The 14,793-nt window shown below is 42.5% G+C and overlaps 1 protein-coding gene and 1 pseudogene across 2 annotated transcripts in view; both read left to right on the top strand.

Annotated features, from left to right (window-relative positions):
- Window positions 1–3: 3 nt before the first annotated feature.
- On the top strand, window positions 4–7,839 carry LOC146520911 (uncharacterized; annotated as a pseudogene). The gene is made up of 9 exons (XR_014873148.1): window positions 4–1,170; window positions 1,510–1,650; window positions 1,771–1,909; window positions 2,013–2,149; window positions 2,255–2,583; window positions 2,701–2,949; window positions 3,033–3,212; window positions 3,379–3,501; window positions 3,587–7,839. The product of XR_014873148.1 is annotated as an uncharacterized LOC146520911 (transcript).
- Window positions 7,840–14,585: 6,746 nt separating this feature from the next.
- LOC146520908 (disks large homolog 4-like) overlaps window positions 14,586–14,793 on the top strand; it is a 45,890-nt gene continuing 45,682 nt past the window's right edge. Inside the window, exon 1 of the mRNA XM_085154331.1 lies at window positions 14,586–14,692. Coding sequence (XP_085010457.1) covers window positions 14,674–14,692 — 19 coding nt within the window. The 5' untranslated portion in view covers window positions 14,586–14,673. The remainder of the gene's footprint in view (window positions 14,693–14,793) is intronic.

Below are 14,793 nucleotides of genomic sequence, written 5' to 3'. Positions count from 1 at the left end.
TAGAAAGCTCCTCCCACCACAGACTCGTTTTCAAACCAAGAGGATTTTTCAGGACGCCATTTTCTTCACATCAGTTGCAGGGTAAGTTGTTCATATTTGCTTATTAAACCAACAATTCGACATTTTAAGCACAGATAGCACGTTAAAATAAGGTTACATTCCTTTTGTCCATGTTTATTATATATTTCATTTTGCACCAGAAGCAAATGTGACACTGTCTGTATGCTAATGTAAGGTTGTTAATTAGCTAAAAAAGTTGACTGATATCAGTGTTGGACTGTAAGGCTTGTTATCAAAATTTATTTCAGTGTGTAGTGGTGATTGTGTTGTGTTCTAGCATGTTCGAAATTCCATTAAATTAAACCCTCCATGTGTTGGGATCTACATCTTAACATTAGCTAGCTAACTAGCATTTTGCTAACCTCAGTGCGCGGGCAATTCGCTAGTTATCATTAAATTTTAAATTATGTAACCCAAGCATTAACTAATTAAAGGTTTACACTAAATGTTACATTTTTCTTTTTTTTTGATACCTATGTACCAGATATAGAGGTCGTTTTCAGTAAGGTTATTGTCTTATTTTAACTTCTTCATTGATTTTACAGTTACAGGAGTATAACCAGCAGGTGTTATAAGCTTGATAAAGTATCCAAAATGTCCAGGATTCAGTTTTTAATGCTTTTTTTTTTGGTAGTTTGAACTTAAGATGACAGCGTTTGTATTTATTGTGAGTTGATGGCATTGACAAAAGTTACCCCGCTCCTTTTTCCATTTTGGTTACCAGACTGTTCAGTATGTTAACTAATGATGACAAAATACTGACTCCCTAGTGCTAAGTTAGATCAGACGAATGGTAAAAAGTAGTAGTAATTATTTTAGTTTTGTATTGAGGATTATATCTCTTGTAGATGAAATACTCATTTAGTAAAGGGCTAAAAACTACCGCCAAAGAGCTGAAACACCTTGTTACACTGACATAATAGTAACATACAGTAAGAAATAACATTGCAAGGCTATTTTGCTGGTATTTATGGGACTGTTTTAATATTCACATTTTCTGTTTACTGTAGTTCAATGAAGAGCACTGACTATAAGTCTGTCTACAGGAAGCATGTGTGCAGAAATTTGTTAGAGTATCTGAGCCAAGCCTTAAGGAGTTTTTGATTGCAGGTAAGAAACCAACATTGTATAAAAAAGGTGTACAAGGGGCTTTAAGTTCTTTTTGTTATTTAGTCTCTTCAAACTGCATTTTATGATTAATTGAAAATGATCTGTGTTTTGGAAGCATCTTAGTTATGAATGAATATTTAGTGGGGAAAAAACTGCATAATGTGAGTGTCACCCATTTTAATCTACCACTTATCAAGCATGTTAGTGGCGCTTAATAATTTAGCTTTTATTTATCTGACTCACTTTTGAAGAAGTATCTTGAAATCTTCATTTTAAGCTACAAAACATTAGATGTCATGTAATCTTTTTGTTTACACAAAGTTGTGTGCTTCTTTCCAGCATTTGCAAAGTTTGGTGTGCCAGCTGTAACAGAAGGAGTGAAAGTTTTTGATAGTTCAGGGACTGAGTTGGATGAGGATGTATTTGAGGATATAGTAACAGATCCCTCAACCGGAGTACTAACCATCAAATATGAAACAGGTTTGTTTGAGTGATGTGTGTTTCATTGGATGTCATTTTTGTGTGTGTCATTATTACATTGTTTATTCAAAGAGTGTATAAAATTAGTCTAAACTGATTTGTTTTGCTCCTATTTTTGAGGTCTGGAAACATCTGTTGCAGAAGTGTCTCCTGAGCGGTTCCAGTTATCATCGCCACATTCATCAGATTCACAGGATACGTCATCCTTTCAGACAGCCCTTTGAGGAAACGTCAGAAGCTGGATGCAGAAGCTAAGCAAGTTAACAGATTTCCACATTCTTCTAATAGTGTCTTTTTTGTTTGTAGTTTAAGTGTTCTGAACTGTAGTGGTTATATCAACATGTTTTTATTGTGTTTTCCAGTTGGTGGAATCCATTCTCACCAGCAAACCTGGTGGAGAACGTATAATAAATGAGTACAATCGGACCAAGTCCCTGGTGGATGAAACCAGAAGAAAAATGGTCAACATACTGGTAGCTGACATGACAGAAAAAAATGGGTAATTTATTTCTGGCCCTGTGATTTTTACTATCATTTTCAAATTATTTTAAATCTCTATTAATTCCAGGGAAGCTGACTAGTTCTTTTCCTGTTGATCTTGCAGTACATCACCACCACGGCAGGTAAAAGAAATGTATGCCAGAGGAATTGTAACCTTTTTCCCTTAGCTCAGTGACCCGTACTCAAAAATGGCTATGTAAGTAGCTAACAGTAATAACTGAATCAACTAAAATCAAAATTTTAAATCCTGCCAAAATGTCCTTATCAACTGTTCATGGTTACATAACTTACTGATAAATTAAACAAAATGTCTGTATATGTCACTCTCCAAGGAACATTATCATGATGGCGAGAGTGGCACTGGGTACTTGGCCTGGAGGATTAAAACCATACAGAGATGCACTGCTAAAGAGAGGCGATTATCATCTGGAGGTAACATTTATAATTCAGTGGAAACATATAATACAGTTCCACATTGTGGTTCTGTATTAATAATGGTTATCAAATGTTATTATTAGCTTTGATAAAGTTGTATTTCATGTTGTGTAGCACCAGGAGATGGATCATCGGGTGAAGACCAGTGTGGTGGACCAACTGTCAGACGAGAGTTGCAGTTTGTTACAGAGAAGGTGCTGAGTGAGGATGAGTGTAAGGAAGCTCTGATGAAGCATTCAGCTGATGAAGACACAGTCAAGAAGAAGATGAAGTTGACATTTGTTTATCGACATGGTCCTTGACCCCCTGCTGTCCAGCAACATACTGTCTGTTTCTCCACGTTTCAAAGATATCAAAGGCTTGGTGAATATTTGTCATTACGTTGACAATGTAAACACATTTTATTTTTTGCAGATAGCAGATATGATTCTCTATCCCTGTTACAGATTGAACAGGATTTTGTACTGATGTTTGGTGAGGATGTATCAGGCAGGTCGCTGGAGAGGTGGCCAACAACATTCAAAAGAAAGATTATCCAACAAGGCAGGAAGCTTCCTTCTACCACTGACCTGGAAGAACTCTTGCTGACTCTCCTGAGGATGGCACTGAAGTTAATGCTGACATTGGTGAGCTGTTGTTTCTTAGCACATTCACAGCATATATAATGTTTGTCACAGAACAGCTGTCCTTTTGTATTTTGGGTCTACTCAAACATTTTGTCAATGCAGATGCATTGAAATTTGTTATTGATGATGATGATTCAACTTTATTAAAAACAAATATTTTTTTCAGGCTGGGACAGTGACCTCTCAGCGATTCTATTGCTGTTACATCTGATTCCACCATCTGGTCAGGAAGAGACCAGGAAAGGTGTCAGCTTCTCAAGCAGAAAGGCATCTTGTGGTCTTCAAGAAGGTTTGTGTTTTTCTATTTTTATGGTATGAATTACCAGTTTAAGAAACACTTGATTCTTATTGCCTGTCTGTATTTGTCTTTTCAGACTGGAACAAATATCCAAGAGCACCTTGATGCCATCACTACCAGCACTCAACCCTATCTCCTGGCTGTTGGGGTGAAAAAGAATGACATCCACCAGTTCTTCATTATTCTTGACAAGAATGCCATGCAAGTCTACCTCTTCACTTGGTGCTTTTGATGAACTGTTTAAAGCACATTTTGTGTTTGGCACATTTACAGCACCATGCTTCACAACATGTACACGTTCATCCAAACCACTGTGTACAATATAGATGTTGGCAAAGTCAAAGAAAGTCCCAGAGTTGCTGAAATAAGGACAAGGTTGCTTCGTTAGGGCTTGATGGTTAATTCTCCGTCATGAAGTGTTTTGTCTGTCAGGCTGAGTTTACTGGTTCAAACATGCTTGTTAGGCATTTACGGTTAGTCCATGGTTACTTACCTTCGCCTTAAATGTGCCCAGCGTGACTGTGGCTGTGTGTTTGGCACTTTTTCAGGTTTTAGAAAACATTTAAATACCAAACACCTTAACTATTTCGACCAACAGGCTGACACTGATGTTAATTTACAGCCTGATGTGGCAGTTAAAGAAGTTAGCACTACAGGGGAGGTGGTGTCAACTAATGTAGAAGAAACACCCACAACATCTGAAATGTTGAAAAGTTCAAATAAGAGCACTTTGGATATGTGTGCCTCTACTGTTGCACAGCTCAGGGCAGCTGGATTAAGCCGATCTACTGTGAATAGTTGTGTCTCCTCAATGGAGGAAATGTTTTTTGAGATTCATACTCAGGCTAAAGATGCAGCTTTACAGAGCTTACCTTCACAGGACACTACAAGTAAAAAGAAATTAGAGCAGTCATTCAAAAACTTTGAAAATCCATTCACACTGTTAAATTCAGAAGCTAAACGAAATAGGCACTTTAAACAAAAATGGACAACTGTTGAACCTGTTGAAATGGTGCTTGGCACAAGATTTGACAGTAGAAGAAACAAGATCACAGGGACTTTTGATCAAGTCATTGTAACTGATAGGTTTGCATATGTTCCTATTGTGGAAACACTGAAAACTATCTTTCAAAACCACCATGTTGTCGACATGTTCAAGTCGAGGAATATGTCCAGAGAAGGTGTGTATGCAGACTTAATCGATGCTGCCTATGTTAAAAGATGTTCTGCAGAAAAAGATGCCTTACAAATTCAACTGTTTTATGATGACTTTGAAACTCCCCTGGGCTCTAAAAAGGGTGTACATAAATTAGGTGCAATATTACACTAAGGAATTTTCCTCCAATCTTTAATTCGTTGTTGGTCAATATTCATTTGTGTGCTCTTTTTCATGCACAAGACTCAAAGCGTTATGGCTTTAATTCAATCCTTGAGCCACTTGTCAATGATCTGAAAGTTCTTGAGACAGAGGGACTGAAACTTCCCACGTTTAAACACTTGGTTCATGGCGCTGTAATCCAGGTCACTGGGGACAATCTTGGCTTGCATCTGTTTGGGTTCGTGGAGTCATTTGCAGCTCGATATTGTTGTCGTTTTTGTCTGCTTGAGAAGGATTGTTTTCAAAGTGTGTTCTGTGAAGATGATTCTGGTGTTGTACTAAGAACTCTTGATATGCATAAGCAGCACTGTGAACGTGTACAAAGAGATCCTACACTACCTCATGTATGTGGTGTGAAACGCATTTGTCTCTTGAATTCACTTAAATGTTTCAACACAGCCAACAATTTCTCTGTAGATATCATGCATGACATTTTGGAGGGAGTTGCTCAGTTAGAGGTGAAACTTGTGCTGCAGTACATAAAGGAGAACTTCCTAAGTGCTGAACAACTTGCTGGTAGAATACATGCCTTTGACCATGGCTTCAATCAGCAGCGAAATCGCCCACCGAGGGTAAAGTTGTTTGATGGCAGTAAGGATTTAGGACTAAATGCAATTCAATCTTGGTGCTTATTGCGTAATGTACCTTTGATGTTTGGCGATTTAGTACAGGTGGGTGATAGCTACTGGCATCTTCTGCTTCTACAAATTGTCCATATTGTGTTTTCACCAGTGCTGTCAGAAGGTATGACCATCTACCTCAAACATTTGATTATTGATCATCATCAGCTCTTTAAGCAGTTATTTCCCACACTCAGTCTCCTACCAAAGCATCACTTCATGATACCATCGCAGTATACGAAATATTGGCCCAATTCTGCACATGTGGTGCATGAAGCCAAACATAACTTCTTTAAGAAGCAATTAAAAAGCTTTAAAAACATGACATTGGCCAAGAAACACCAGAGTTGTATGGCCATGTATTGGGAGTCTTTTAGCCTTGAAAGATTAGCTTTAGGACCAGGAAAGATGGTGACACTTGGAGAGCTGAAAGAAGGTCCAGAAATTGCTTTAAAATTTGGAGCTGCGTTGTCTACCAGTGTTTTTTCAGCTACGTGGATAAAGCATCATGGTACAGAGTACCGCCCTGACTTTATCATCTGTACAGAGGTCTGAGAGTCCAGTGTTTTATAAGATCAAAAGTATTGCTGTGAAAGATGACATTGTATTGCTCTGTGGAAAACTGATGGAAACCTTGTGTTTTGATGACCATTGTCATGCATTTAAGGTCAGAATGCACCCCAATATGGTGCTGAAGGTGTTGAACATAAAAGAGCTGTGTTACTTCAAACCATTGGATCTTCAAATGAAGGCACTTCTGATTCCTCCTGTATGTGGTTCCATATTGTCATTTTATGCTGAACTAAGTTCATTGTTTTAAAGTGTTTTATGACTGTTTTTGTGTGTGTAGTGTTTCATGTACACTACATGAGATGTTTTAATATTTTGAGCCTGACATCAAAATAAAGCCATTAAACGTATTATCTAGTTGTGGTTTTTGCTTGTTTTATATTTTAAAGCATTATTAGAAACCAGGTTTTCATGCTGCAAAACACTAAATTGAGTGTGAAGGTAACACTACAGGAAGAGTTTTAGTAACACTACTTGGTGTAAAATTAATTTAAAATTTTACTCTATGAGAGCTAATTTTTCACTAGAGACTAGTGTATGAATAACACAGTATAGAGTAACATCAACTCTCATCAGAGTTATTTGAACCCCCAGTGTTAATTTCAAATAACTCAATTCAGTGTTAAAATCAGTGGGATTTTACTCAAATAGAGTTAATTCATCACTATGATAGAGTAAATAATATGACACTACTAGTAGTGTTAGGTTCATTTAACACTCTGCTACTCAGTGTTAAATTTAACTCTTTAAAGTGTTATTTTAACACTCTGAATTTTACTGTGTACAGATCTAACTTTAGGTTCAACTCTTGCCCTGCCTGACTTCTGACCACATCAGTGTTAACAGGTGTAGCAGGGATCACGCTGGGTGTTTGAGGCTTCTGCAACAGGCGCATTAGCAGGTTCATGCGCTGGTGCACTTAAAGGAATCAAGTGCACACGATTACGCCTCACAGTCCCTTGTGGTAGCTCCACTGTGTATGATCGGGGCGTAGAGTGATTGTGGATAACAGTGCCTGCAGGTTTGACATCAGTCACCCAAACTTGCTGTCCTGAGGTCAGGCTGCATAAAGGTTATCGCGGTGGCGCCTGTTGAAGTTTGCTGTGTCCTTCATCCTCTCCTCCCCTTCCTTTTGAGCGAGCAGAGCGCCGTCCGGCAGTGTAGGCTCCAGCTGCGATGGAAGTATCGGCAGTGTGGTCCGCAGACGTCTGCCCATTAAAAGCTCTGCGGGGCTGTATCCGGACTGCAGTGGTGTAGCTCTGTAGGCAAGAAGAGCTAGATAAGGAATATTTTTTACAGTCTGCACAGCACGTTCTGCTTCTCCGTTACTTTACGGAAACTTGGGCTGCTTGTGTTTAAAGCCGTACGCTGCTGCGACGTCTGTGTCATCCATGTTGCTTTGCTTTGCTGTGTTCTAATGTGAAGTGTGTTTATTTTGATATTGCATGTTTTGATTATATCTTGCGGAGTGTTTTATTTATACTGCATGTTTTGGTTGCGTCTGTCAATTTGTCCTGGAGAGACTCCGCCCTTTTTTCCCGTTTTACTAATTTGACACACCTGAGAGGAAAGGAGCAGGCGGTGATTTACAGAGTGCTCAGTGACACATAAGAGGCTCGGCTTGAGAGAGGAGCAGGATACGACGCCAGCGAGCGGGGAAGCAGAGGGAGCGGTCCGGCGCTGGAGTTATTGGAGGCCAGATCAGCTTCTGTGGGGAATTAGAGGCGGCGAGACAGTGCTCTACCTCCGCGGCGAGACGGGCCGGTGCCGATTGGCGTGATCAAGGAAGCGGCGGGTAAGTCTTCTTACTTATCCCACTCTAACTAACGGGACCCCCTAAAAGAGTCTGACTGTCGCTGCCCTTTTTTGTCTTGTTTAGCGGAGCAGAGAACACGCACAGGAAGGCGAGGACGCCGCCGGGTTTCCCTTCTGCACCGCTTCCCTGGATTTCTAATTTTTAGTGACTTTTATACCGTGGTGGACGCCACTGGATTTTTAATGTTGTGTTTTATTGATTTTTATTGTGTTGTTTAATTCATTTTAGATTTTTAACTGTGATATATATATATATATAACACCCAGCACGCCCCTGCGGGCGGTTTTATCCTTCAAGCTCGGGTCCTCTACCAGGGGCCTGGGAGCTTGAGGGTCCTGCGCAGTATCTTAGCTGTTCCCAGGACTGCGCTCTTCTGGACAGAGATCTCCAATGTTATTCCCGGGATCTGCTGGAGCCACTCGCCTAGCTTGGGAGTCACCGCACCTAGTGCTCCGATTACCACTGGGACCACCGATACCTTCACCCTCCACATCCTCTCGAGCTCTTCTCTGAGCCCTTGGTATTTCTCCAGCTTCTCGTGTTCCTTCTTCCTGATATTGCTGTCATTCGGAACCGCTACATCGATCACTACGGCCGTCTTCTTCTGTTTGTCTACCACCACTATGTCCGGTTGGTTAGCCACCACCATTTTGTCCGTCTGTATCTGGAAGTCCCACAGGATCTTAGCTCGGTCATTCTCCACCACCCTTGGGGGCATTTCCCATTTTGACCTCGGGACTTCCAGGTTATACTCGGCACAGATGTTCCTGTACACTATGCCGGCCACTTGGTTATGGCGATCCATGTATGCCTTGCCTGCTAGCATCTTGCACCCTGCTGTTATGTGCTGAATTGTCTCTGGGGCATCTTTACACAGCCTGCACCTGGGGTCTTGGCTTGTGTGATAGACCCCAGCCTCTATGGATCTTGTACTCAGAGCTTGTTCTTGTGCTGCCATGATTAGTGCCTCTGTGCTGTCTTTCAGTCCAGCTTTGTCCAGCCACTGGTAGGATTTCTGGATATCATCTACTTCCTCTATCTGCCGGTGGTACATACCGTGCAGGGGCCTGTCCTTCCATGGTTCCTCGTCTCCCTCCTCTTTCTTGGGTTTCTGCTGCCTGAGGTATTCACTGAGCACGCTGTCAGTTGGGGCCATCTTCGTGATGTATTCTTGGATGTTCGTTGTCTCATCCTGGACTGTGGTGCTGACACTCACCAGTCCCCGACCCCCTTCCTTCCGCTTAGCGTACAGCCTCAGGGTGCTGGACTTGGGGTGAAACCCTCCATGCATGGTAAGGAGCTTTCTTGTCTTTATATCAGTGGCTTCTCCTCCTTTGGCCAGCCTATTACCCCAGCTGGGTACCTGATCACGGGCAGGGCGTACGTGTTGATGGCCCGGATCTTGTTCTTACCGTTCAACTGACTCCTCAGGACTTGCCTGACCCTCTGCAGGTACTTGGTGGTTGCAGCTTTCCTAGCGGCCTCTTCATGGTTCCCATTCGCCTGCAGGATCCCCAGGTACTTGTAACTGTCCTCTATGTCTGCAATGTTGCCTTCTGGTAGTTCAATCCCCTCAGTTCTGACTACCTTCCCTCGCTTTGTTACCATCCGACTACACTTCTCCAGTCCGAACGACATTCCAATGTCATTGCTGTATAGCCTGGTAGTGTGGATCAGTGAATCGATGTCTCGTTCACTCTTGGCATACAACTTGATGTCATCCATGTACAGGAGGTGGCTGACAACTGCTCCATTCCGTAGTCGGTATCCGTAGCCAGTCTTGTTAATGATCTCACTGAGGGGGTTCAGGCCTATGCAGAACAGCAGTGGGGACAGAGCATCTCCTTGGTAGATCCCGCACTTGATGGTGACTTGTGCTATGGGCTTGGAGTTGGCCTCTAGTGTTGTACGCCACATCCCCGTTGAGTTCCTGATGAAGGCTCTTAGGGTCCCGTTGATCTTGAACAATTCTAGGCATTCCAGTATCCAGCTGTGGGGCATTGAGTCATAGGCCTTCTTGTAATCAATCCAGGCAGTGCACAGGTTGGTTAGTCTGGTCCTGCAGTCTCGGCTGACTGTTCTGTCTACCAGTAGCTGGTGTTTTGCGCCTCTGGTATTCTTGCCAATTCATTTCTGTGTCCCGCTCATGTATTGACCCATGTGCCTGTTCATCTTAGCCGCTATGATGCCTGACAGGAGCTTCCATGTAGTACTGAGGCAGGTTATTGGTCGGTAGTTGGAGGGGACTGGTCCCTTCTTGGGGTCCTTGGGGATCAGGACCGTCCGACCTTCGGTTAGCCATTCCGGGTGTCCCTCGTTAACTAGCAGCTGGTTCATTTGTGCTGCCAGACGCTCGTGGAGTGCAGTCAGCTTCTTCAGCCAGTAGGCGTGAACCATGTCGGGCCCTGGTGCTGTCCAACTCTTCATACTGGAGACCCTTTCTTGGATATCTGCCACTGTGATGGTTACTGGACCCTGTTCAGGGAGGTCGCTATGGTCTGCCCTCAGATCCACTAGCCACTGAGCATTGCCGTTATGGGTTGCGTCCTTCTCCCATATGCTCTTCCAGTATTGCTCCGTCTCCAGCCTTGGTGGTGCTGTTCTCTTATTATTGTTCCCTTGCCACTGAGAGTACACCTTTGCTGGTTCTGTGGAGAACAGCTGGTTTATTCTCCTGCCTTCTATCTCTCTGGTGTACCTCCTCAAGCGGCTGGCCAAGGCTGTGAGTCTTTGCTTGGCAGTTTCCAAGGCCTCAGGTATGGACAGCTTGCTGTATTTCTTATGCACCTTCTTTGTCGCACCTTTCTGCAACTCCGTTAGTTGGCTAACCTCCCTCTGTGCTACTTTGATCTTGCCCTCTAGCCTCCTTCTCCATGGAGGGTACTGCCCCTTGTGGCTGTTCAACTTGTAGCCAAGCATCTCACTGATCACTGCTGCCGTATTGTAGATCAGCTTGTTAGTGTCGGTAATCGTGGCTGTAGGTATCGTCCGTAGTGCTGCATTAACATCATCTAGCAGACCTTCTGAGGGTACTTCACATAATCTTGGTAACCGGCTACGGGGGGTCCAGGTTTCAAGCTTGGCCATGATCCTATCTTTCAGGTCAGTTCCTCTCGCACTCAATGATCCTTCTCCTGTCGCACTTGGGGCTATGTACCCAATCTCGGGTGGGGGTGATGATATCTCCCCCCTGACCTGGCGTCCTGACTCCTCCTTGCCGTAGCATTTATGTTGTACCTCGTCAATCTCTAGCTGTGAGAGCAGCCCCTTCTTTCGAATGTTGGAACACTGAGCTGGATAGCGTAGTGGTTAAACTACACGCCTTTGGAGCAGAGGATCGCAAGTTCGATTCCTGCCTGGGGTGTCTGTATCCAGTAAGGGTCCTAAGGCTAGACCCCCTATGCTAAGCGAGCCTACCGCAGACATGAGCGAGACAGATAAATATGAAGGCATGCCGGCTCGGACGTCGCCCGGATCAACAAGGTCCGCGTCAGGTGTTGAGGAACCAGGGCACCCTGACGAGAAGTGGGCTACTGGAACAAGAAGGCATCGGTGGGCAAGAGACGAAAACAGGGCGTTGTTGGAATGCTACTACGCAAGTAACCCTGGCAGAAGGGGCTACATGAATAGGATGAGGGACCTATGGATTCTTCGATACCCAACATCCACAACGACGGCGAAACAACTAGTAGCTCAGTGTTCCATATATATATATATATATATATATATATATATATATATATATATATAATAAATGATATTTTAGTCATACAGTTTTTAATCCAGTGCATTCCCTTGGCCGCTCCACTGCTCCGTCCGTTTTTGAGGAGGGTTTCCCTCCTTTAATAACACTTGTGCTAAAATCACCTTCCCTCCGTTACATCTGCAAAGGTTTGACCTGAATACTGTGTATTATAGGACATGAGGTCCTCTGGGATGAAAGATTTCAGGTGGGTAATGATATCGTTTGATTTTGTTCTATTTAACAAAGCAATCTCAACTAATCTAGAGTGACAGTCAACCGCGAGAAGGTAAGTTTTTTCCTTAGACTCTGCAGGGACTCTGCCAGCAGCCCTCGGTCAAATCCAGTGTCGTAAAGAAACGAGCGGTGCCCAACCGGTCCAGGAGTTCTTCGACCCGGGGACTCGGGTACGCATCAGACCGTGACACCTCATTCACCTTGCAGTGGTCCACACAGAACCGTATAGACCCATCTTTCTTCACTACAAGAACTATGGGGCTACACCAAGCACTGTGCGACGCTTCTATTATTCTATTATGCATTAAGTGCATAGTGATTACATAAACTGCAGAAAAGTGCAATAAACTACAAAAATATTGAAAATCGTTTTGTTTTTTTAACATATATTTCTAGTTAGAGAAATTTAAGAGGCTTATCCCTCAAAACTGTAAATACAAAAAAGTTGCACAAAATAGTTTCCCACCACAGGAAATTTATTTTGAGTGTCTTCATAGTTTTATTTTTGAAATACACCAATTTTTATAAACTGCAGGAAAAACGAAAATAAATATTATAATGCAAATGTGCCAGCAGATGTCGCGCTAAACAACAGCAGCACGTTTAAGCTTGATCAGCTGTTGTTAGAATGTATTTAATATTAATTTCTAGTATCAGCTGATGTTTGCTGGAGCCACAGCTGTAAAGCTGCTGGTCATGATGTTTGGATATGTGGTGAGAGGGAAACATGAAGATGAAACCAGGAGATGTCCTTACTGAATCATCAGAGCTGAACAGCTGATGGAGAAACAGGTTTACCTTTTAGGTGACATGGATGAGTTGAAGTTATGAACTGTTTCTGAGAGACAAATAACACCAGGATCCTTTTCTAAACAGCTGACAGCTGGTAACTGTGCAGGGGCGGGTCTAGCAAAGTGTTGCCAGGGGGGCAGGTAGGGCATTAACAGGGAGAGGGGGGCACAAAGAAATACTTTCTTATTCTCATTTAAAATGTCTCACTTTTATTAAATAATTATCTGAATCTTACAACCAAAGTTTTTATCTGACATAAAATGTATAGAAATCATACATATAACATCGAAGCAGCTGGAATCCACAGCTGTGTGTTCATGGAGCTGCATGTTCACCTGCTGGACGTCACTACCTGACAGGTTTAACTGTCTTCAGAACATTGCAGAGGCCTTATTGACAGTGTTTGTTTCTACATGTCTGTGTGAGCAGATTTTCTCTCACATGAGTCCTCAGGTCTGAATGCTGGACACTGGGAGACCTTTGTCTCTGAGTGGGAGACCTGAGATCACATTAACGTGTGTCTCTGTATTAACAAACATGCCATATTGGCCCAGTTTATTTTATCATTGTTGTGAGGAGACCATAAATAGCATTTGTATTTTCTGTATTTGCTGTTGTGGAGTTCTTGTTATGGATAAAAAGTCTTTTTTGTTTCACAATAGCTGATAACTATTCGCTGACAGCTGCAAACATCTGCAAACATCTGCAAACAAATATAATCCTATAAAGTATTTCTATATAGTGTGTAACTGTTAATATAGAGCGTTATTAAATTTATTGCTAATGCAGTCATATGGCACACTGACCTCTGAGGAAAGTTTAGATGCACTCGCCATCAGAAAGGTTGCCGACCCCTGGAATAAAGTTACTGTTACTGCAGCTAAATGCCTGTAACTTTCAGGGTACATGCTAGTACTGCTTATAAGAAAATACAATTACCACTGTGACACTGTTTTCACTAATAAACATACAGAAACTAACAACGACATCGCTCATGCCCACCCACCTCCAACATGGGATTTATTTTTTTAATTAATTAATTTTTTTGGATCAGCATTGAAGTCTCTCAATGAATACAGAAGAAAGACTGACCACAAGAAAGCAAGAGATAAGGCTGATAAAGAAGGTGTTTGCTGTGCAGCAATGGGGAACCTGCACAGTGCAGTTGCAGTATTTGTCCACCAGGTGGCTCCAGCCATTCATAAAGTGCATCAATGATTGAGGAAACTCATCATTATGCTCCTTTAATTAACTGTTACAGTTACAGAGTAACAAGGCTCCTCTGTTTAACACACTTCAGTCTGATCTCTGTTAGGCTGACATGCTGAAACAACCTGCTTCATTTTAACCCTTCAAATAAAAATTTATTTGATTTTATTTGTCAGTATAAAGCAGCTCAGAGCTCAGCAATGATGACATAATTCTTATTTTCAGAACGTGTGATAACAGACGTGACACTTAATGATAATTTACATTCACACCTCAAAGAAGTGTCACCTGACCCATATCTAATCTTGTTTTTGCTTTCATCAGTTTTGACTTCATCGTTAATATTTACTCTGATCTGTCAGATAAATCTGATCTCAGTCGTGTGTGTTAGTGTAGAGTTGTCTCAGCTGAAGGATCGATGCCTCAGCGATGCCTCAGCGATGCCTCAGCGATGCCTCAGCGATGCCTCAGCGATGCCTCAGTGATGCCTCAGCGATGCCTCAGTGATGCCTCAGTGATGCCTCAGCGATGCCTCAGTGATGCCTCAGCGATGCCTCAGTGATGCCTCAGTGATGCGTCTGTCATGGACTCTGAGTTTGACCCACACGTCTCAACACTTAATTACATTTATTTTAATGTTTTCCTTCATCAGCTCAGTTTAAACCACGGTGACTCACTGAGACCAACAGCATCGTCCAATGGGCGGGGCCTCAGTAAGGAGGGATTAGGACTCTGTTACCCAGAGTGCACTGCGAGTGTAAAATCTCCAAAGAGGATTAGTGAGGATCAGAGAGACGACATGCCGCTGAAGAGAGAAGGTGAGACGCTTTTTCCACATCAGCGTTTGTTTGTTTGTTTGTTTGTTTTGTTTTAGGTGTGTGTGTGTGTGTGTGTGTGTGTGTGTGTGTGTGTGTGTGTG

This window comes from Neolamprologus multifasciatus, chromosome 3, assembly GCF_963576455.1.
Source record: "Neolamprologus multifasciatus chromosome 3, fNeoMul1.2, whole genome shotgun sequence".
NCBI classification, from domain to species: domain Eukaryota; kingdom Metazoa; phylum Chordata; class Actinopteri; order Cichliformes; family Cichlidae; genus Neolamprologus; species Neolamprologus multifasciatus.
The sequence above is the reverse complement of the archived record's forward strand: the minus strand, read 5'-3'. Positions and strand labels throughout refer to the sequence as shown.